Below are 24,482 nucleotides of genomic sequence, written 5' to 3'. Positions count from 1 at the left end.
AGTTGTCCACAAAAGTCATGTATTTGGAGTGCTAATTTATCTGGTGGCATAAACCAAAGCCTTGAACTTGTCTGTAGTTTTCTTTTGGGTGACTGCTCTAATGTTACTGACGGCCATTCACTTTTGCATTCCTGTAAAACCACTTAACAAGCGCTAGCTACTGATTTTTATCAGTTAACTGACTCAGCTTGGATTAATTTTTTTCCCTTTCTGCAAGAAGTGAGATTTTGTTCCACAGACAATAAAGGTCCAAAGAAATAAAGATATCCTCTTCAGGTTGGTGAATGTGTAGTAATTCCCATCAATATCTTGTTGTCTGTTCAAGTGTTAGATTTTTAACTTCCTTAGCTATATGTACTTTTCTATGCCAGAACATTAGTCTTTGCACAACTAGGAGACAGTTGAGTATCTGTCTGGTGAATAATTCTTTCCTTCCTTAAGGTTAATTGCTGTGTGGGAATGTCCGTTCCCCTGCACTGCCACCTTTGATACAAAAACTACCCAGTGAAAATTGACTAGTTATGTAAAGACTATTCTGGCACAACTTTTCTAGTCTTTCACATTGTAACTCTGTAGTAAACAGAAAAACTTTTGGTGATTGTGTCCTTCTTTGCTTGTAAGATCTGTGATTGTTTTTTAGGGGCTCCCAAAATTTACCTGGTTTGGTGATGGCTAATAGCGATTAGGCCAGAACTATGCTTCTTTGTTAGAAGGTTGAAAGTAGGATGAAATGGAATGACAGGGGAAGGAAGAAGATGGCAGAGAAAAGGAACTCCGAAATTCTAAGACATGATTTTTTTTGGTCAATCCTTGGTGTTACTTTGTTGCTCTCTGCTCTGCCTCTTAATCCCCATACAAATTTACTACTTAAATCCTGGTAAAATGTGCAGCATTTTTACACTTGCATACTGTCATTGTTCAAAAGTTTATCCGCTATTCCTTAGACAAAATAAATAATAAAAGGAATTGCATATTTTGCAAACTTCTAGGTATGATTTGTCACTCTTGGTTCATTCAGCCCCAATTCATTGTGATTTGTGTATAGCTCAAAGACAGAATGAATCTTGAGAATGAATTAAAAGCTGTAACCCATAACTACAGTCTGCTTGGCTTTCCAAACTTTTTGCCATAGTCTCTGTCATTTTATTACAATTATAGCATGCTGAATGTTCTTGCAGAAACCTGCCCAGCAAAACATTTTGCAATACGAGGGCCAAATTTTCAAAGAACTGATTTTGTATTTGCAATGATTCCTGCACACACTCTTGCTTGCAGCCTCTCTTTGTCTAAACTTCAGGGAGGTGACAGGCAGTCTGAAGACGAGGTCTGACAAGATTGTGCCCAGCAACTGGGGAAATGCACTGTTTGGGTGTAAGCCCAGTGCTGCGAAACAGAACAGTTTTGAGTGTGTGGAATTGGTGTGCTACCTGCTGTTTCTGTCCCCTTGCCTCTCTACTTGAGCTTGTTCTTCAAAGTCTTTGAGAATGTGGAGGTGTTACTAAGCTGTTCTTGGTGCTTATGTACTCTCTTTTCTGTGTTCTGGTGTTAAGTCCCTCAAGGCAGAGAACTGCAGAACCTTGCCTTTGGTCTGGCAAAACTGTCCCTTATGGATTGAGAGTCTGGATGCAAGCAAATACATCTCTTGCATTAAACCTCCAGATTTTTACTTCTAAGACCCAAAATGTTTCTAATGGTAGATGACATGAAAAAACCACCACCCCAAATCTCAAAAAACTACAGCCTGCCTCTTTCCTTCTTCTTTCTTCCCCCAAGCTGTTGGAAAAAGTAGCACGTAGGAAAAAGTAATCAGTTCAGGACAGGTTTTTGGCTGCTGCTAGTGCCAGAGCTGCATTGACTGTAGCAGATCAAATGGAGAGGCCAGAGACTGTTGGCTAGCACGTTTTGCCTGTTGACTCAGATGCTCCGTATGCTGTAATCCTTAAATCTTAAAAATATGAGAACTGTTGGTTTGTTATATCTAGTGGACCAACAAACTGTGGGCATGAGCCTAGTCAACTAAGAGCTATCTTGGTCCCTGGGGAAAAGAAATTGCCACTTCCCCCCTTCAGATAATTTCCCTTATTTCTTAGACTTACTAACAGAAACCTTAAGGGTGGTAGTGGCAGAGACACCAAGGATTTGGAAAATGAAGGAGAAAGTTCAGGGGGCTGTGGAGGTAGTGGGAAAAGGAGGGGTAAGGTTGATGGAGGAGTTTAAGCTTTTCTAGCCCTTTCTGTTGTTCGGCCTCTGGGTAGCTTCCCTGGCTGCCTTTCCCTCTAGATCAGTTAGTTCTGTGAGCCAAACCCTGTTCAAATGTATGAAGATTTCCCCTTATTGGCAGCCTTGGATACCACAGGCTGCACAACTAGCAGCTCTGCTTCAGTTGTTTGCTGTGAAGGGGGGATGTGGCTCCCTGAAGCAGAGCAGAAATGCTATGTAGAGTGTTGTCCAGCATCAGTGGAGCTTCCTAAGCAGAGGGATGCAAAGCTGTGAAAAACTAGTTTATGTGCGTAGGCGCAAAGTTGCTGATATTGCAGTAACAATGTAGGGTGGATTTTCCATTTGTTCCTCTGTGCATTGCTTCACTGAAGTATCATCTCTTTCTCAATCATTTCATGCTTTTATTCACTTCACCTGCTGCTTCTATTTGAAACCTAGGTGATGGCACAATACAAATAGAAGCCGGATTTGCTTATCATCCAGATTGCCCGTGTCTAAATCTTGACTAGCGTGTGCATGCCTGCTAGTCTTGATGAGACCGAAGCAGTGCTGGCAGCTGGGCAACTCTGTGTGCTGCTTAGGCCAGGTTTGCAAATTGGGCAGCTCTGTCTTGTGCATGCCTATCTTTCCTCTTTCACAAGGCTTTGAAAATTTGGCCCTGAGTGACCTTAAATGTGGGGAAACACCCACGGTAATGTGAAGTAAATGAGGCTAGGTAATGCATATTGTCAGTGTAAGCAAAGAGAGCAATTTTAATTCCCACATATTAACAAAGAGCATTTTTATTACCAACTTTGCCTGCTAAACTAGTCTTAACATCTAACACTGTTTGTCTTTCTGTCCTCTGCTGTTAGGTTGTTAGTTTGTTTTTATAAAGAGATAAATAAAAGGTATGTCTGAGGGAAGTAGTGCACCTGGTGATGTCATTTTACAAACTAATAAACTGGTGTATGTGACATTTTGAATAACTTGCATCCTTTATCATTAAAATTTTGTGTTGTCTTCCTATGTGTGTTTATTTTTATGTTTAAAATTGGCAGTTGCTTTTTATTTGAATTTAAAATGTTGTTTTCTTTCCCCACTTGCAGTGTCCCCACCAACAAGACTAAGATATAATGTAGTCAGTCCTGACAGTGTACAGATCTCTTGGAAAGCCCCCAAAGGGCAATTCACTGGATATAAGCTTCTTGTCACTCCAAGTTCAGGTAAAATGAAAGTCTGTATATTCTTTTTTAAGGTGAAAGGACTGTCTTCCTAAGGCTGAATAGCTTTTCAGAGGCTAGTGTCATCCTTCAGGACTAAGGAACTGTGAGCAAGCTGTGGATAACGGAGTATTGACTGGTCAACAGAAGAGAGAAATTGATCTCACCGGAGTGTGGTCATAGGCAGAGAGTATGGGAATCGAATGCTTAAGGTCATAGAAGTGCGTGGATGCTAGTTATGCTTCAAATGTAGTCCTTGGGAATTGTCATTGATCATCTGTCTTCACCTTTCTTCCAGTGGGGTGTAAGGAAGTTTAGGAAGTGTTCGAGGGAGAGCGTAGGAACCCTATTTCAGTCAAAGCTTTGAGGTGGATCTCCCTGGGCCTTCTCCCATAGTGAGCTCCCCAGAAAAACCGAAAAAGATTTTAGACCAAACTTTAAAAAAAACAACCAAACAATTTTTAAATTTTTTTTTGAATGAAAACTTGAAATGTAAAGATAGGCAACAAAGTGGCTATATCGGGCTACCTGTGTAAAGGTACTACTTCCGTACATATTTAAATTTAGATGTAGTACACTTTTAACGTACAGCTAAAATACGTATTTGTACATATTTGTATACAATGTTTATATATATATGTATACATAGAAACATTTAATATTTTATTTATACATGAGAATTTCCTTGCCCAAAGGAAGGGGGCAAAGAGGATATTCAGAGATGACATGGGTACCATGGGATAAGAATTGGCAGCCAATCACAGAGCAGTGTGAAAGCCTATGGGTATGATGTTACCAAACTTGACAGCTTTTTGTCAAATGTTTCTTTTTTTCTTAATTAATAGGTTTGCTGGACACCATGGCTATTCCATGAGGTTCAGATACAAAGGCTGATTGATTGATTTTAGAGTGTTTCTATCTAAGAAAACTGGTCCTAGTCTTTGGTCAGGCTGGTCCTAGTCTTTGGTCAGGCTGCCTGACTACTTGCTTTCCTGGGATGACCTCTGGCCTGGCTGTATGTCCCAAAAGTGGGAACACTTGGGTCATTGTAGAGCTTGAGGTAGTTTTAAGTCATTACATTTACTGTGCAATAAGAAAAGCAAAGTTATGTATTTGTGGGTTTTTTTTTGTCTTTTCTCTTACAGGTGGAAAAACCAATCAATTAATTCTTCAAAACACTGCAACCAAAGCAATTATTCAAGGTCTTATACCAGACCAAAACTATGCCCTTCAGATCATTGCATTCAGTGAAGACAAGGAGAGTAAGCCAGCACAAGGCCAGTTCAGAAGTATGTGTTGTCTTATGCCTGACATGCAGAATTTATCAGATATTTAACGTAACATGAAATTTTAACAAAGTCTGACACAAGGGGGGACAATGGAAAAACAGTTTCTTCTGTGGTGGAAGGCTAATCAGAACCACAGATTTTAACTGGTTCATATACAGCTGGAGGCCTGAATTGATCCAGTCACTCTTGCACAGGAGATTCTTGCTTTGGGCTATCTTTGTTTCCATTGGTTTGGAATCTCTTTCTTCCCCATTCTGTTATGAAATTAGCCAGTATCTCATGGAAAAGAATCTTCAGTGAGTGGAAATAAGAAGAGAAGTGATATGTTCTGATACTTAAGAAACTTCCTTCTGTTCGTCCAGTTTTTTATTAAAACATTCTTATAGCTGTGCCAACTGGCAGCTAGTTGCTAGTTCAATGATACTATGAAGGCTAAATTCTTACTGGTCTTCAGCTGTCAAGTATATTTACAAATTATGCTTAAGACTTTTTTTATCTGACCTACACATACTTTTAACGTCTGTATCATAGTGATATATATGTCTTAGCTGATTTGTCTTGATCTGCATCTTCAACAGTTCAGTTAAATAGGATCAGTGGAGATTTGGTCAATAAAGACAAAAATGTGACAGTCTGGGAGTACAGTTGAAAGCCTACTGAATTCCCTTGACACTGAATATTTCTCACTGTCATTGCTAAACCACCTTTCTCTTATAACCAGCACAAGAAAAAATATGCTGACTGCTTGATGTAGTGTGTGTCAGTCTTTCTAGCTTTTCAGCACTGCAACGGTGTGTTTACTACTTTAAGTTCTATCCTGGTTAGGAAACCCACAAAACCACAGATTACTTTAGCATTAAAGAGTAGCCCACAGAAAGCTACACCAACTTCTATAATATTAGGTGTGGCTGTTTTTTAAACTACCTCTATTCTTCAGGAAAAGTAGAGCTGGCAACTTGATTTAAGAATATGAGGGTTATGTTGTATTTAGTATACTATTTCTTTGCTGCAGGTAAAAACGTAGTACTTAACAAGGCTGGAGTTTCATTTGACAATATGATGCCTTGCATGAGTAAAACCAGATACAGCATGTATACAAACCCTTCTTTTTTGCTATCCTGTATTCTGTGGTTTTTTTCCCCTTTTCTGAAAGTGGTCACTAATTCTTGAGATGAAAAAAGATCAAACATATACAAAGCTTTGAGAACATCCTCTGGTTTTTAGTGCATTGGAAGTATGTTTTTAATGCTGCTGAGTTGTAACTGATGTACAAAGAATTCTCAAGACTACAATAAAATTTTATTGTTAAAAGAGTATTCCTCTTTATATAGCCAGGTATACTTTCTTATTATAGCGCTGCTTGTAAGTTATTGTACATAGTATGTAATTAACAAAGATCACGGGAATTTTTTCCTTTTAAAATGCAGCTGTAAAAACATGCCCTAGATAAGATTTTTTTTGTCTGCGTAAATAAGTGAGTAAAACTGGTGTCGTCTTGTCTGTTCTTCCTATGTGGTTAGAATTTTGACAGTTAGAAATGGCTTTCCCAAATCCAGAAATCTCTGTCAGGATGTCACCAACTTGTCTCCTATGAGCTTTTTCAGACTTTTCTACTGTTTCTCTGGAGACTTGCTGCTCAACAGCACTAGCATTAGAGGAGGCCATCAAGCAGCTCTTTAGCTTGCTATTGCCTTTTCTCAAAGGAATGCTATTAGAAGGCTAAGCAATGGCATCCTTTTTGACTAGTATTACTCTGGTAATTTCACCTCTTATTTTAGTTGGAGACTTGTTTAGGTAAGGATTAAACCCAGACTTCTGAGAAAGACCTGATGTCATCCTGGTTTTATCTGTAACCCAGCTAATAACCAAGATCTACCTTGGTAAAAGCTGACTCCTCAGCAAGCTTGTGGATCTGAATTTGGTTCTGAATCAGTTTCACAACCGTTCACTAAAGGTAGAGGTGATGTACAGGTACACATGCTGTGTTAGTAAGGAGAGGAGTCAAAACTTCAGCTATTTTTTCACCAGTTTTCCTACCTCTATACCTGGAGTGTGAGGGCTGTAGGTTCTGCAGAAGGTTATCATGCTGAGAAGGTCGCACTCAGATGTTTGACAATGGCTTGTTGTCTTCCTACGACTTTAGGATGGTCTTGTGATTATATTTTGGATTGGAAGTTAGAGCACTCCTGGCTGTTTCAGATATTCCATATACTATCGGGTAAATGAGCGAAATCCATTTGACTTTGGTTCCACTTCTGTAAACCAGAATACTTGTATTGTCTATTTTATAGCGTATGTTTTCAAGAGACGGATAACCTTCTTTCACCCTCTCACAGTGGTTTTTTTTGAACGATGTAGCATGGAGAGACTCTGATCCTGGCTAAGGCTCAGTGCCTGCTTGGATGAATGTCCGTCATAATCCAGCTCTACATAAACTGAAGATTTTAATTGGAGTAGAGTTTTATTTTCTATGAAAGATATTCTCTGTTTCATTCTTACAAGCTGTTCCTGGCCATTTTAGACAGCTGGGGCATTGACACCAATTAGCATTCTAAGGAAATTCTGAAAGGATTTTTTTTTTTTTAATAATATGTGACTTTAGCAATGATTTTGCCAGAATCTTTCAGACTATGAGTAGAGTGATACTGGCTACTAATGTAATATTAGGAATTGCTAATCCAGCTGGGTTCTGCTTGGCTGTTATGAGAGATTTGGGACGTAATAAGGGAGGTATCCCACCCACTTGTGGGACAGGAAACTGCTGAAGTCTGAGCTTTGGAGCAACTGTGCTCTCATGGGACTATTTGGTGCCCTAAACACAGATTTGGGCATGGGATCTAAGCTGATTCTTTAAAGAGGATAATGTAACAGCTGGCTTATGTGCTTTTGTGTTGAATGACTTGGAGTGGAACTCTGCAATGCTGGACATTCCCCAGCTAGCTTTGCCAATTTTCTGGGCTATATTTCCAGTGCTGGATCTTGTCAGCGTGGGCTTAAGTGCTGATGTCACTGTATTTGGACTCTCCTGTGTGAGGAGGGTCACTTTTGAGAACTTTAATGATGATAGGATGGGGAAAGATTCATAAAAAGAATAAACCCAAAGAGAGGGAGGGAAAACCCAGTAACAGTCACTTGTTACCTAAGCATATCGCAAGATGTTGCATGCAACTTCGTTATCTGGAAGAAGAAAATTACATGCTTCTGACTGCACTGTTTCTAGTTTGATTGATTTATTTTTCCCCCCCTTACTTTTCAGTTAAAGATATAGAGAGAAGAAAAGAAACAAGTAAATCCAAGGTGAAGGATCCAGAAAAAACAAATGCGAATAAACCAGCTCCAGAAGGTCAGATCATAACACATATGACTTGTGTGATATTCTGAAAATAATCAGCTTTTTTATTTAACTTGGCCATTGTATAGACTTTCTTTAAGTCACTACTTTAAACCTGGTTCCCAGGGTTAAGTTAAACAGAAGGGAAAAATCAGTATTTTCAGGAATATTGGAGAGTTGCTACAACAGAGGTATTGCTTTTAGTTCTGTGTTTTGCTCTATCACATTATACAGTAAGCACTAAATACCACCATGAATAGCATAAAAGCAGTCTTTGAACCCACATTAAAAAACATGTTCCTGTACTTCCCCACTGGGTGCACTTTGAGTCGTGAAAGAATCATGCGTGCCTCTGTGTGTGTATATACATAACAATAATTTCATATCATCTTGGCTGCAAGACAGACTTGCAGTATTAATTCCCACCTAAGGTCAAATTGGTATTATTGTATAATTAGGCACATAATAACTTGATAACTCTGTCCTAATGTAGGTCATATACATGAAAACATTTGAAATGTTTTGAGGGGAAAAAAAGTTCATTTTTGTCTGGTTGCAAGGAGCCAATCTTCCGGTGAGATGTGATATTACTTGTCCTGAGAAGCTCGTCTAGTATGGACAGTAAAATCTATTTCCAGCTTAATATATAATTCTATTTCCTGTTATTCTAAAATTCAAATAGCATCTTCTTTATGAAGTAACCCCAGCAGTAAATATTGCCTTCAGTGGTTATTTATGATGTATAGAACAAGCACAGAGGAGAATAGCTTGATATGACCTTAAATAGTCTCTCTGTGAATAAGTTGGACAGTTTCAAGGTTCCCGTATCTCCTGTCCCTTTTAGCTTTGTCACCTACTAATGCAAGTATTGAAGACCTCACCCAAAGCTCCTTGAAGCCCATGCTAAGTTTTCTCAACTTCAGTGGGTTTTTCTTCTTACCATACATACTTTGTGTCATGTTGTATTTATCAACACATACAAGTTTGTTTCCATACAGCATTTCTCAAGCCAAAGCACACTTGAATTAATCACATTGGGTGCATTGGGGAAAATGTTAGCTAGTATTAGAGAATACTCTTAAAGAAGCGAGTTATATCTGCTAGTGCATCATGGGGTAGTGGATAGGTGATCTTTCTTTCATGTCTAGAGGAATAGAGTTGGAAGAAATGAAAGAACTAAAGAAGGAAAATGTGATTTGTTTTCTTAATGAAGGACAAGTGATAAAAGTTGAAGGAGGGAAAACTGGGCCTGTAATAGGAAAATGTTGATTAAATGCAGACAGAAGAAAGTGTCTGCCAGACTGTGGGAGAGGATTTATGCTTTTTCATGGAGTAGGGGCAAAAATACAGTTGGCAAGAGGAGAGATTGGCTCTGCAGTCTCTCCCTTTTTAGGATTCTTGTTTACTTGTGAAGTCTTTAGTTCAATTGCTTTCCTCCTCCCTGCACAACTTTTTACTCGTCTGAACTTCTTCAGTTGTATTGGGGCAGTTTGTATCAAAGCAAAATACACTTCCATCCAGCACTGATGAAAAGCTCTTGCCTTACACTTACTGTAGCAGGTTTTACTAGAAAACTGGGGTATATATTTGAAAGAAAGGCAAAACTTACAAACTTCTTGATCAGCAAAACTGACCAAAAAATAAAAAAATGTTATGCTAATTTTTATGAATTCTTATTTTGTTTAGCCCTATTCCCAACCCAGCTATATTTTAATGTAAAGTAATAGACTTTTTTCCTACTGTCTAGCTATTGCATATTTCTTCCCTTTGCGCAGCATAATGATTATTCAAAGTGATGGAGATTCCAACTGAATGACTTCAGTGGGAGCAGGGTGAGAGTCCAAACAAAAACGTTGTGCAGAAATAACAGCATCAGCAAAAAATGTGTAGCTGGGATAGAATTGAATTCAGAACTGATACACAAAGAGTAATGGTATCAAAACTTTCCTAGTTTAATATATAAAGATCGTTCCACCTCAAATTGAAAATGGATCAAAAAAAATAAGGAAGAGTCTGTGAAAGAAATGGATTAAAGAAATAAGAGCAAAATTTTGTGGCAAAACCATGAAGAATAACTTGGTCTTCTGCAGATGTTTGACAGGAAATGATTTGAGTATGACCAAATTAACTCAGGCCAGCAGTTAATTGGTTTCATAACGATTTAGTGTGTGGCTAAATTTGATGGATTTAATAGCAACCCTGATACATACTGTATCTGTGTTATATCCTTGATCAAGTTCATAAGACCTTAGGAGTTAACAGTACAAAAGAAATTATTAGGTAGTATAGTATCTTATCTGAAAGCAAGAGCAATCTTTGCCCACAAAACAAATTGAAAACAACCGTTGTCCAGATCGGTATTGTCAGTGGTTGTGGCTTCTGCTCTTGCCTTGACTGAAAGAATAGCAAAAGCCTATTTCACCATTTCTGCAAGTGTTAAGAGTCAAGTTTTGATGTAAGGAGGTGCCTTCTGTGAACATCTGCCCCACTTGCTACAGAAGGATGTTTTTATAATAAGAAACTAGAGTGTCTTTGCAAGCCTTAGAAAGGCAAAGGTCATCAGTCATTCTCCAGTGTGAATATTAGGACAGATTTGGTATTTAGTAGGCCAGAAATCAATGTTTTGGGACAAAACTAATAAAGCACAGCAATGCACTTGTCAGTGTATGAAAAAGCATGTGGACTCTGTCAATAATGCAAGGTCCAGTTTGTGCATTATGGTAACTCATGTATCCTGCTGATTTTCCTGAAAGGCACAAAAGGCACGTAATCATAGAAATCTGTTGTTTATAAATACTTAGCTAATATACTTTCTTCAGGGTCATATAATAATCCCTAGAAATTTCACTTTCAGTTTCAGTGGGACAAAGATTTCACCATAACCCTTCTACTCATAGGAACGAGCTCTTCACTAAGAAAAACAAGATGGATATCTATATTAATGATTCCAGATGGTTTCAAAGCTTCTCACTCTTATTTTCATCTGTGGTTTGGAGGACTGATTCTGCAGTGTTGTCTGCTATTTGATTACCAACTGTCTGAGGCTCTAGGTAGTGCTGGGAGGTGTGGATGTCTTCTCCTAAACTCCAAAATCTACCTTTTTTTTTCCCTGTCCTTAAATTAGATTGTATTTGGGTTTTGCTCTGTCTTTATGGAACTCTGTCAGTGGCCTCTGTGGCTTGCTAGTAATTTTTCCAGCAGCTTCAGTAACCTAGATTAAAATTTTCCATCTATTGTGTCCTGCCCATTCAAGTAGTTTGAAAAGATTTACTCCTTTCTTTCCTGCTCTTAAATACTGTGCTCTTATCTCAAACAAACCTCCAGTGTATATCCAGTAATGTCATTGTGCCAAATTAATTCAGGTTTAATGTCTAGCACTCGTCCATCAATGTTCACTTTATATTTGATTTCCAGAAACCTTCTCTAGTTCTTCTGCACAACCACTTTCAAGTCTTGAATCTCCTTTCCATATTTTTCAGAACCTGTCAGTTTTCAGCTTAGGGATTTATTGCTGCTGTGCATGCTCATATTAATAATGTCAGAAGCCTTTTCTCTTTCTGTTGAGATAAAGCTGACAGATTCAGCCTCTTTCAGCACGCACTGATATTTGAGTCCTTGTACCCTGGCGCTTCTCCAACTCCCTCATGTACAAAGCTCCTTTCTGTACAGCAACAGGGGTTAATATATTCTGGGCCTTCTCAGATGTTTTACAGTTTCTCAGAGAGCTTCTACAAGTGATTCTCTAATCAAATCCCTTTAGGGCGGGGAGAATCACAGTGTTTTGACTATATCCTGTGGCAAATATGCGACTATATCCGTTCTCTGCAGAGTATTTCTCTGTGTGTCTGAAATGTTTTTAGCCATCCATTTCAATAAAAACAACAGAACACTGAGGGCCAGCTTTATTTTCTTGCTTGTGGACTTTGTTTTGGGGTTTTTTAGTTGAGAGGTGTGGTGGCTTAGCCTAGGCTAGCAGCCAAACTCCCACCTAGCTGCTTGCTCGCTCGCCTCCCCAGCAGGGTGGGAGAGCAAAGAGGAAGAACAGGAATGAAAAAGCTCATGGGTTGAGATAAAGACAGGGAGACTGCTTACCATTTACCATGGTAGGCAAACAGTCAACTGGGAGAAAATTTACTTAATTTATTGCCAATTAAAATAATTTTAAAAAATGCTAATGCGGGTAGTGGGAAACAAAAAAGACAAACATTAAAACAACGGCTTTCCTCCCTGCTTTCCCAGGCTCAACTTGACCTCCTCCCTCCTCCCAGGCTCCTCTCCTCCTCCTTTGTTATCACTGCAGGTTACACTCAGTCCAAGTCCCTTCAGAGAGGAAGCAAGTGGTGCAAAAGGGATGTTGCAGGGTTATGATCAGGATGTCATGGTTTCTGTCTGCCATTCCTTTTTTCTCACACCTTTCTCCTCTGGTGTGTGCCTTCCACAGGCTGCAGGGAATGTCTGCTCCACCGTGGAGCACCTCTTCCTCTGACCTTGGGGTTCCCTCTGCTGTTTCTCACTCTTTTTTTCCCCCCTTCTCTCTCTGCCTGGCATTTTCTGCCCGTTCTTAAATATGTTTTTTCCAGAGGTGCCACCAGCTGTGCACAGGCACAGGGCAGCCCCTGGCCTCTTCTCAAAAAGGCCACCCCTGCAGCCTCCCTGCTGCCAAACCTGGGCATAGACACCTAATAACAAGAGGCAGGCTCTCTATTAATTCTCTACTAGAGTAAAGCGTTTACAGTCTCAAACCTTTCCTGTTCAGAAATTCCTTTATGCAAATCTCAAATCGAGATGATTTAGGACAGCATAGAGCATGTATGGACGAGAAACTTCTGAATCAAGTTTTTGCAGGATAAGTCTTCTACAGAGTGTAGACTAAAACGATGAGAAATAAACTCCCATAAAAAATTATGTGACTTATGTATGATGCAATATAGCAGTTACTATCTCATAGTAAAATGCATGTAATATAGTCATATAGCAAGTATGACTTGTTACGGTGGTCAGAGATCTTCACTGCACAGCACAGAACAGGCTAGTTCAGCCTTCCCGAATGAAAATTGCATTTCATTCCTGGAGCAAGTCCATTAGGGGCAGCTGTGGTTTTTTTACCGATTCCTGAGAAAATCTAGTGACGTGTCGCCTAGTTGAAAAGCCTGGGAGAACTGCAGCTTTTTAAATCCCTTAGATGCTTCTTTCTGGAGTCACCTTTACCACATACCAGGAACCAAACTGGCAGAACATTACCTGAGCTGCCTGGGCTGGTGTGGGGCCAGCTGGATGACCTGAGAAAAGGGGTTTTGCCCCTCAGTTCCCTGCCCAAATGGAGTATATAGGAGGAAGCTCTAGGATAAATCAACTGACAATAAAAGCTAGAGTTTCTCATCATGGAAGACTGAGACAAGCAGGTAGAAGTTTAGGAAAGAAAATTTGTAGCTAATCTGTTGGGTCATGGGTATAGAAAGGACAACTTGGGAACGGAAAAATTAGACACTGCTGAGTGAAAAATAATGTAGAAGTCATTGTGGGCCTCAGAGATAGGAAAAAAACCTGCAGAAGCTCTTTTTAATGAGCTGTGTAATGCCATACTTTGTCTGCCACAAAGTATAATAGAAAGGTCCAGATGCCAGGTTATATTATCCGTATGTAGGTAATATAACATAAACTAATGTTAAAAACATTGAATAGTGACTTCATGTGTCTTGATCGATATTCCTGCATTTGTATATTAATTTAAATATAAAAGTTTTTGAGGAAGAGGTAAAAATGACCTGTAAGGATAAACAAATGTTTCCTTTGAAAGAATTTTCTATTATTAGTGACCTTTACTAATGACCTTTAGTAAATTTAATATTATTAGTGTTGTTATTATTATTACTGTCATACATACAGATATGTATACATACAAGTTATAAATATCATGGAGAATGGTTGCTCACTCAGTCAGAGTTCCCCCTGACACATGCTGGTCCCACTCTCCTCTTTGTTTTCTTCAGTACTCAGTGCTGCACAGAGAAGAGATTTTTGGTTGTATTGTACTAAATTTCAAGTTTTTAGCACTTTCAGGGTTCAGTATCATAAAGTGTCCTGGAAAGAGACCTGAAGTCATCTGTCATGTGATGCTTACCTGCTAAATATTAATAGGAATAAGTATGCCTGCAGTTTCTTTCAGGTGCATGTGCTCTGTCAGTGCTCTGAATCATGCAGAAACAATGTCTCTTTGGTGCTGGATCTTTTGTAGTTTTTCTTGTGAACATAACTTTTAGCTTCCTGGTCTATGTGTAGAAAATAGGTGGAGTTCTCAGCTGCCTGCAAAAACTGTGTAGACTTATCCAAAGTTACTCTGTCTTGCAGTGAGATGGTTTTTAATTTTTTTTTTGTCTTCCCAATGTATTTTACATTATTAGTGATACTATTATTTACATTATTTCTACAATCTTTCAAAGTAAATGACTTTTTTTCCTAATATTTTTTTCTTCCAGTGGTATGCACACTATCAGATAATGCAAAAGGCATGTCATTCCTCAAAATGACATGGTATACATACCTGAGTTTTCTATTATAAGTCTTGCATTGAGGTCACATCAGTCTTCGGACAGTGATAGAAATGAGAGGTGCAGTAAACTTGAAAAATACACTGCTTTGCTTTCTTCTTCCAATACTGCTATCACCTTTTATGCAAATAAGCTTTGACATTCACTCTGTAGCTGTTGAATGGCACTGTTTAAGCAGAGTAGGAAAAAATGCGCGGAGAGGTATATTAAGCAGAAGAGTATTCAGCAGAATGCAGAATAGAAGACTATTCAGCAGAAGAGACTAATTATCTAATTTATTAACTTGTCTGTTTAGTTAATGTTAGATGCTTCAGTAGGTATTACTAGACAGTGTGAAATGAGTGCTATGAGGTATTTGACTAAGCCACAGGAATGAATACCTTCTGAACTTCTGCTCCGTTGGCCGTGTTTCATAGTTTTACTCACTTCATCCTGGCTAATGTAACTGCAAATGTTGGTTTTAGTCATGACGTTTTTCTACTTTTTTTTTTATTACTTACCGTACTCCTAGGCTGTGGAATTCATTAACTACATCTTTACACAACCTATAATTGGCCTTACTAACAGTGTTTCCCTGAGCTTTCTGGAGGGCACTTTAGCTCTTGTATTATGAGCAAGCAGAAAAAAGAGATCGTAATTATGTTGTGTGGGCATTTTTCCCCAGTGCCATTCTGTTCTTCCTAAACAGCCCTTATCTTCTCAGCCCTTGCACATTAATCTGCTTCTGCAATCTGAGGGTAAAAGCAAAGTATATTGGAAAGTACTTGGCTCTTCCACTGTCCATATAGTTTCTTTTTTTGTCTTTCATCAGGGATCACAGAATCCTGTAGCCCAGTAGAAGCATGCAGGGTTGCTCCAGCTCCATGTCCCCAGATCCAGTTAGTAGCAAGACTGAGCATGTAGTCCCAATAGGTCTGGGGTGATCAAGCACAGGGCTTGGCCAAAGAAGTACTAACCAGCCACCTGTGTAGATGTAACTGGCCCCCTTTATCTTTCTGTTTTCCCACGCTTGTTCCTCCCCAAACTACCTTGATCCTCCCCTTTTGTGGCCTTTTGTTCCTCCCCTAAACATATCATACTAAATCTTGCACAATCCCCAGATACTGTTTCCTGTATCCCCTAAGTCTCATTACCCCCTAAGCAGTAACCCCCACCAGTCTGAACCATGAACAGGCCATGTTATGAATTAAGAACAAGTTATACAAATGTGAGTACAAGTTATAAAAATGTGTTGCTGATCTTGGAAGATACCAGCAAGAAGAGACCCCTGTAACTAGTGTTTAGTTTCTGGGTCTATGCTGTACTTAGACAAGAGGCAAACACTGAACTACTTGGTCTGAGACTGCATAATAGGTGAAGCACAAGGTCACCAGGGAGGTATCTTGGAAAGTTTAGCTCATTGTGCTATGGATGATCAATGCTTATTCCAGGAGTTCATCAGATGAATTTCTCTGGAGGAGAAATAGCTAAGCTTTTGTATCCTTTGACTACTACTTGCAGCTTGGATTTCCTTTTGCAATGGCAATACTTTTATGGACCTGGCCAGGATCCTTCGGCAGACTCCTGCTTCCTGCCTCCCACGACTGGAAAACCTGATAGAAGTGTCAGCACTGACATGGACAGAATTCTTAAATGCTTTTCCTTTGCCATAATTTTTGTAGCTGCTTTGGAGAAAACCAAGCAAGCTACATTTAGAGATTGCAGCATTTACGTCTGCCATCTGGCCAAACTAAATAGCCATTAGTTTACTTGCAAGTGTGTTGAAATCATCTGAATAAGAGAGAGAGACATTCTTGAGACAAAGCAAGCTTGAAACTGGAGACCCAGAAGTGGCTATGAAGGCTGGAATTGGGAAAGGATTCACTTTGAGTAGTGCACTTTGATCCTGACAGAAGAAATCCCGATTGAAGTGAGATCAGAGAAGAGAGAGGAACAGAGAGGAAGAGAGAGAGAGGTGGGGGGAGGGGTTGATCTTAATATAAGAAGGGTCTCGTATATGTTTTGTAACTTCCTTGTCTGTTTTGAATAACTGTAAAATTGTGAACAATTTTATTTGCTTACCTTAGCCTGGTTTGAGATTGAGTATTAACACGGAGGTTGCTGGATACCTTCTTCGATTTGTGTATGCCAGACAAACTCTTGCTTTGTTCAGAAAATAAAAAGCTGGCATTCGAAATTATGGCCAGTCTCCATTCTTACCCAGGGATTCCACTTATCTCCTGGCTCCTCCTTTCTGTAAGAGGAACTGCTTTTCTTCCATCTGTCAGTATGTTAACATCATATAAATGGTCGTGGTTGTGCATTACCTCTCATACAGTGTTCCAGGCCAGGCAGAAGCTGGAGATTGGACAGATTGCAGTTCTGTAACCCACAGTCTTCCTCCCTGTCCCTCTTTAGGAATTCTCCTTGAATGCACCTGCTTCGTTGAAAAGTAGACACAGTGTTGACATAGGTATCTAGAGAATCTGTAACTTGGGGGGGGGGGGGGGGGGGCCTTTGGAGTAGCTCTTTTTCTATTCTCTGAGAAGAAAAAGAGTGGAAAAAGAAACAGCCTTTCTTGGACATAATCATAAGTTTCAATTTTGTCATAAAGTAATCCAGCTCCTACTATCAGAACTGCTCAGATTCATAACCCTTGAGTTATAAGACGTTTGTCCTCATATCTCTGCACAGTAAATATGTATAATGCTTGGTAAGTCTGAACCATTACCAACTGAAAACCTCCCGTCTGGGCTCTTTTTTTCTTTGGTAGCTTTCCCTAAGGCATTGACCTTTTTTTGTGCATTCTAATCGTAGATGAAGTGGGAGACTGCTATTCACGTTCTTGAATGACTGATTAATAGAAGCTCAGCTGAATGAACCGTCCTTCATTCACTGCAGGCTGCTTTTCATCTCCTCAAGTCATTAGCTCTTGAGCATGCATCCAATCCACAGTACACTGGCATGGCTGGATTCTGCTGGCAGCAAGAGGCTGTTACCTTAAGTGAGATTCAGGGTGTGTGTTGACATGTTTTGTTATTGAAATACTTTTGTTACTACCATGCTGAGGCACTCCTTAATAGTTCTTCATCATTTGGCAGCATGAATTCTCATAATTTGAAGTCTGTAGGCTTGCTCATGATTATGTATATTCTAGGTAAATATCTCTGTATATTATGAGTGATGATTGTCTTTGATATGAGACACTATCTAGTCTTTGAAACTGAAGCTATGTAGTAACAAGTTGAAACTCTGGGCAGTTTTTAAAATTTGTGTGCAACCTTGAAGAGAGTCAAAAAAGCTTTGGTGATGTGATAGCAGACTGCATCAGCACCCTCTCCTACATTAATAAACACTAAAGTGCAAGACCAAGACCCTCCTGTAAGAAAGCTACAGTTGTAAAGGATTGGTGCATTCATCAGCAAACTCATCTGTCGTGGATTTGCATTCCATTTGTATTGAACACCCTGATGAACAAGCTGCATTGCTTTGTGCTCTGGACAGCAAAATGGGAGATTAAGGTTAACTTTTTGGTATCTCTTTTTAGGGACTGTGATCCTTGATGGCCGTGTCTTGAATGCAACCAGAAGGTGCTGAATCTTTTGCTCTTGAGCTGTCTGACGTACAAGTTCCCTTTTAAGGCTGTTCCTTACACTTTGAGAGGGGGGGAGCCTTGTTTCACAGTCTGTCTCATTCATCTGATACTAACACTGTTGATCAACATTAAGCAGGAGCTTGTAGTGAGGAGAGATGATTTCAGGGTCATTTCCACCCTCACTGCATAATCTGAGGGTCTTTATGTTCTTTCTGGACCTGATGGTACTCGAGACTGATTCTGGGCTGTCTCATGGTCGGCACCCTTTGCCTGGTGCCCTGCATGCTGAATAAGCCTTGGTGTTACAACTGAGCTATGCACCTTGGTTAAAAAGCTTCTGGTTAGTAGCTGAAACAGAACTTACTTACCTGGCTGAGTGGTCCATGTTTTCCACCTCAGAGGTGTTCTCGCCTGTCTGGTTAGCTGTACTGATTTGTACTAGTCTGTCTGCATATAATGAGGGAGTCCTGTTTCCTTATCTGACTGCTGGGTTTCGTGTGTGTGTCTTTGGCTCTTGAAGTGTTTGGCTCTTTATTCCCCAGTAAGTGGAGCGGTGGTATTCTTGTACTAGGCTCTCCTGGAATCCTTAAAGGAGTTTCTCTGGAGCACCAGCTTGATGCTTGAGCATATTTAGTTTCCTTGTATGCAGGAAAGTTAGCAGAATTAGGGCTGCATAGTGGTGCAGACAGCTGTTTCAGAAGTAAATGTTAGTCTCAGCAGGGTCTTTGCTTGGGTTTGGTTTGTTTATGTGGTTAAAAATGTGTGGTAAAATTTCTGGTCTTTTGCACTGATTTTTCTAGTAAGTATGATAAAGGAAGGAAAACTTCCTTTTGTGAGCGTAGGGATGGTAGCTCCTTCAAAAAGACTGAATCGGCTGTGGCCTGTGAAATACCACTCGTATCTCATCTCTTGTCTCCCTGCCTTGTATCTCATCTCTCCTCTCCCTACCCTCAAGACCTTTCAAACTCAACATCCAAATTTAGCTCAATACCCAGGGGGCAGGGAGGTGGTGTCAAACTGTGACAGATGTTTCTGCCTTAAGAGCTTCATAATGTTTAGTGGTTTTTTGTTCTCTAAGAAGTAGTAATAAAGCATCAGTTGCAAGCAATAATGATGTATCTGTTAGAGCTTGGTTGAGATACTTTTATGGATTTGATGGGACAGTTCTCTTTAGCTAGACCTTAAAAAAAAAACCATGACACTCAGAAGTTCATGGTTTGTCTCAACAGAATCACAGGTCCTTTGCCAGCCTTGCAACTGTTAGTATTTTATTAATCTGGGAATAGGAAACAGGTGACGGGAGGGAAACCCTGAAACTGATCTAATAGAATGTAATTATGCAACGCTTATCATTTATTGGAAAAAATTGAGCAAGAACAACTGAAAAATTATTTATTGAATATTGAATAATTTTTTATTGAATATTGCAGATTTTTTTCTCTGGAAAAAAATGAAAAAGATCCTCTGAGTTCCATAGGACTATTTTAATAAATTTTTATATGGTTGCCCTCACTCTGCTTTTCAGGCATCAGGGTGGTTTAACTATACGTGTGCATATTGAAGTACATGGTTTTAGTTAGGGACCAGCAGTTTCATTTTGATTATGGCTATTGTAAATTGCTAAATTAAAAATAAACCCAGATGTCTAAGCATAGTCTGTACCTTGTGATAAGACCCTTCTTTGGTTTTGACTGCTCCCATAACAGTTGTATATTTTGGGTAGCAGCCAGTAATTTGTCTAGATTAATTAAAATAATTGTCTTTTCCTCAGTGTAAATTTCAAATTCAGCCTTACAGATTTAGAATTTGCCATTGTTTCTGGAAGATGTTTTAAAAAATATCATATGCCATGTAATCATTACAGTCTTATTACTTCCTATGCAGACCTTTCCTGTAAAATCAGATTAGTATTTTTCTCATATGTGTGCAAATTAAAGATTAAAAAATTACCTTCCTCTGTAGAGTGAAATTGTTAAGAAAATCCCTGTACTAAAGTCTTCAGGATAAGGTTCTGCATTAGATTTTTGGTTTTATTTTTTTTAAAATGCAGTTGGATTTGGGGATAAGACTAGTCATTTTGTTTTAAAGCCTTTGAAACACTATAAAGAAAAGTGGCTATAAATGGCATAGAATGGAAGAAAATATTCAGTAGATTATTGAGACTTACTATTAGTCCTTCTGTAGTTTAAAAATTTAACTATATGTTACGTAAAATTTACACCATATATGATATCGCATAATTGATGTGCCTGTATGCATTTTTTATCTGTCTAGCTGGATGGTACGGTAAGTACAAGATCAAAGAAATAATAAGTGAATGGAAGAGACTGGAATCTCGGACGGGAAGAAATGTTGCAGGCTTGAAGACATCGGTGTAATCTGCCTGAGGGGAAAAATATGCAACATGGCTATTTAGTAATTTGTTTATGGTAGGGAATAATTACTTTAGTGGATGAGAGAAATTTGGAAGTCTGTGAACTAGAGGAAAAGAAAATCAAAGGTTATCTTAAGTGCTCACTTAGGACAAGGTATCTGTGGTGTGTTTATTGCTGCTTAGCCCAGTGATCAGGACTTCAATACAGTGCAGTGGCACAGACTTTTGGGATTCTTCTGTTCAATACTCATTGACACATAACCAACCAACCACAAAATCAAATCCTCCAAGGAAGACTTTTTTGGTTTAATATTTGTCTGCTTTTGCCTAATAGCACACATTTTAAGAGATTGGGAATTAAATATTTAAACTAATGATGGTAATCTTGTTGCCAGGGTCTCTTTGCATTGGGTGACTAACTATCAACTACATGGCTCTGGGGGCAGTGGTCAAGGACATGCGGGTTCAGGTGGTCTTTTCCTTGATCCCACTTATGAGGGGAAAGGGCCTGAGGAGGACTGGGCAGATCCTATAGGTCAACAATTAGTTTTGCAGCTGCTGTCAGCAACAAGGTTGAGGTTTCTATGACAATGGGACTCTCTTTGAGGCTCAATAGCTGCTTGGAAGAGATGTGATCTATCTAAGTGGGGCAAAATCATCTGTGCTAACAGGCTGGCCAGCCTGGTGAGAAGAGCTTTAAAATAGAAATTATGTGGGAGGGAGATGAGAACCTACAATCACGTGAGGACTGGGATGATGGGAAAGAGCACACCCTCAGCAAGTTTGCAAATGATACAATACACATTGGAAGGAGTAAAGAAGGCAGAGCCAGACTCTTCTCAGTGGTGTCCAGTCAAAGGACAAGAGGCAGTGGACACAAACAGAAATAGCTGTAAATTCCATTTAATCAAAGAAAGCACTTTTTTTTTTCTACTGTGAGGATGGTCAAACACTGGAGCAGGTTACTCAGCTTGTGGAGTCTCCATCCTTGGAGACTCTTTAAGCTAACTGGATATGGCCCAGAGCAATCTGCTGTAGTTGCCCCTGCTTTGAGCAGGGCAGTTTGACTGGACAGTCTCAAGAAGTCCCTTCCCACCTCCACTACCCTGTGGTTCTGGGAGTCGGACTTTTTTCAGAATAGGGTGTTCACTCAGACATCTCTGTGAATTAGACAACGGATGATTTGTTACATTCGAGAGGGCCTGAATTTCATCCCAAGCTTTTGTGGATTGACGCATGACATCCAAAATTAGTGATGCTTCTGAAGATCACAGCATATTTATATTTATACAAGCGTATACGTTAGTTACATTATGATAATATCATTTCAAGAAATGCTTTAAGGTAAAATAGGGACTTGAATTCGAAAGTCTTCTGCACTGTAACTGTACTGCACTGTATTTTTTTTTTTTTTTTTTTTTCTGGACGCACTGGCCACAACATCATATGTACCTGGATCTATAATGCTGGGCTGTAATGGAACAGTGTTGTAGCAGTTTGCTTCAACTAATTTTTAATTAGTTCTGTGTTAATGACTTTCATAGATATGCAGCTTGTTCTCTCAGGCAGGCTCTTTTCTATTACTTTACCTGTTGTGTTAAAGCTGCAACTTAGGTACAAGCTCAGGCACAGACCAGCTCTTCATCATGGTTTAGAGGATTTATACATACAGCTTAATTAATGTTGCGGATTTCTGAGTGCCAATTTTGTCTGCAGCCCCCTGATTAACTGCCGTCTAAATAGCCAGAGAAAACTGTCTCAGGGATTTCATGCTTCACTAAAGTGAAGGGAAAAATAACTCTCTTAAATCCTGATGTATTTGTTACATAGGAATGGTGGATAAGTATGACCATATTAATAAAAAATTATAGTTCTCTGCCTTGAAAAGTCATTTAGACTTTGAGATAGCTGTTTCATTTAAAACATTCATGCATTCAGATGCAGCACTGAGAGCAAAGAGAAGTAGAGAATTATCACTGCAATCTGCAGAAGAGTTTCTTAGGTTTCATGTACTTTACAGGAGGGTTGTGGACCATCTTCAGTGTAAATCATTATGGCTAAATGGACACGGTATCTTGCCATGCTGAAATTCAGTTTCAGGAAAGATTTCAGCAGTGTGCTGTGTTCTGTGTTGACATGTTGCCTGTTGGAAAAGAAATTAAAATAGATGTTTTGAACTCTTAGTTTAAATGCAGGGCAATTTTAAAACATATTTTTCTATCTAGGTACACAGACCAAGAGAGTTTAGTGTTGCTATTCAGGAAGCTGCTGCAGAGATCAGGTGCTTCAGTGCTATCAATCAGCAATGGTCTGCCAGAAAACATCAGCACTTTCTTTCGTAGTTACCCTTTATATTTATTCTGTCTCTCAAGTAAATTAAAAATTAAGATGTAGGAAGAAAGTTCTAAAAGTTTTTCTAAGCTAGTGATTGCTTACTGCAGAAGTACAACTATCAGTGAGTGTGTATGGAAAAGTGGATATAAAATGGCTGTATGCTTCCTTCTCTCACACTTGAGAATTATCACTAGTATATGTAGGCAATTAATGTGTTTTATCAGCTACTGCTTTAATTCATTTTGTGGCTTTAAATTCAAACCGTTAAATAATGACATTTATTTATTGCTGTGTACTTTTTGAAAGAAGCAAAACTATTGAACTACAGCGTTCACAGTCAAATGTGACATGATTAGACACAACAGATTCAGTAAATCTTAATATTCCAACTCCCCCAAATAACAAATTCGTAGGCCTGCCAGTTGGGCTATATTAGTTTCCTGGAACAGAACAAGGTGCATGGGAAAGGGCTGGCTGCTTTATTTTATTTAGCTTTTTTTTTCTAGGGAGCAGGGACAAAGTTCTAACCTCTTTGGGCTGCTCTTTCAACCTAATGATGTTCCAGCATTTGAGTCCTTCAAATTCAAGCTATGGTTGGATCTAGTTCAAAGAAAAGCAGTTATGTTGTATGCATTTGTCTGGTCTGTAGCCTGACATATGGCATGTGTTAAACTGAGGTCTAAGTGCAATAATGATATCACCAGCACAGTGCAATAATATCAATGTCAGAAGTATGGACTAGTGAGTTGCTGAATTTTGGAGCTGAACACTGCCTCACGTCCTTGTATTTTTTTAACCCTTTTATTAAAAGAAGTGACATTTTGCTGATGTAGATTTATGTTGCCCTTGTCCTCAGTGGTGATTCTGCTCAGCTGTGGTGTTGTCAATCACTGTGGAGGACTGACTTTTCTCTGTCATTCATGCCTTACTCACAAGGTATTTTTCACTTGCTTCTGTCATCAAGCTGCTTGCCTTTTTGTGCTTTGTTGCCCCGTGAATGAGTCTTCCATTCATACTGTATTATTACTGACCTCTACTTGAACTTTCTTCCTCTCCTTCCACATATATTATTCAACTTTTCCACAGTGACAGGGAATAAGAAAGGAAACGACATATTGCAGACTCAGAATTATAGTCTTACGTTCTTCTAGCAGAAGAAGTGTGTTTTGGCTCTTGAAAATGAGAGCAGAGTTTCATACCAAGAAGAGGCAAAATATCAAATGTGTTTCTGCAAAATGTATCATAACTGCATGCAAATTGAACTGGTCCTTCTAAGGCATTGAGTCCTCCTGTGTGGCAGTGCCTGTATTTGCTGCTTCTCCCTTTGCCTTTCAAAGAACTTTCAAAGAGTAGTAGTATTGACGCCGAGAGTCAAACAGCCGCTACTCTAGTCTAAAAAACATAGTTTTGTATTTGTGTCTAAGTAAGGCTTGCAGTTTTTTTGGTCATGCTTCTATTTTTTAACATTGCTCACTTGCTTACTGAATGCACGTGCGAAAGAATAGCAACAGGTTGAAAATGCAGCCTCAGAGGGGTGGTCAGTGTTTACAGAAGCTTGTAGAACCTGCTTTGTTCTCTGCATCCCCCGTACTGCCAGAGCCCCTCCCAGT

The 24,482-nt window shown here is 39.2% G+C and overlaps 1 protein-coding gene across 1 annotated transcript in view; it reads left to right on the top strand.

The window, feature by feature from the left end:
* The window catches only part of COL14A1 (collagen, type XIV, alpha 1), a 121,986-nt gene that overhangs the window by 2,395 nt on the left and 95,109 nt on the right, over nucleotides 1–24,482 (top strand). Inside the window, exons 2-4 of the mRNA XM_009321668.1 lie at nucleotides 3,309–3,425; nucleotides 4,568–4,711; nucleotides 7,968–8,054. Coding sequence (XP_009319943.1) covers nucleotides 3,309–3,425; nucleotides 4,568–4,711; nucleotides 7,968–8,054 — 348 coding nt within the window. The remainder of the gene's footprint in view (nucleotides 1–3,308; nucleotides 3,426–4,567; nucleotides 4,712–7,967; nucleotides 8,055–24,482) is intronic.

Source organism: Pygoscelis adeliae, unplaced genomic scaffold (assembly GCF_000699105.1).
Source record: "Pygoscelis adeliae isolate BGI_AS28 unplaced genomic scaffold, ASM69910v1 Scaffold111, whole genome shotgun sequence".
Taxonomy (NCBI): Eukaryota; Metazoa; Chordata; class Aves; order Sphenisciformes; family Spheniscidae; genus Pygoscelis; species Pygoscelis adeliae.
Note: the sequence above shows the minus strand (reverse complement) of the source record. Positions and strands in the feature narration are given on the sequence as shown.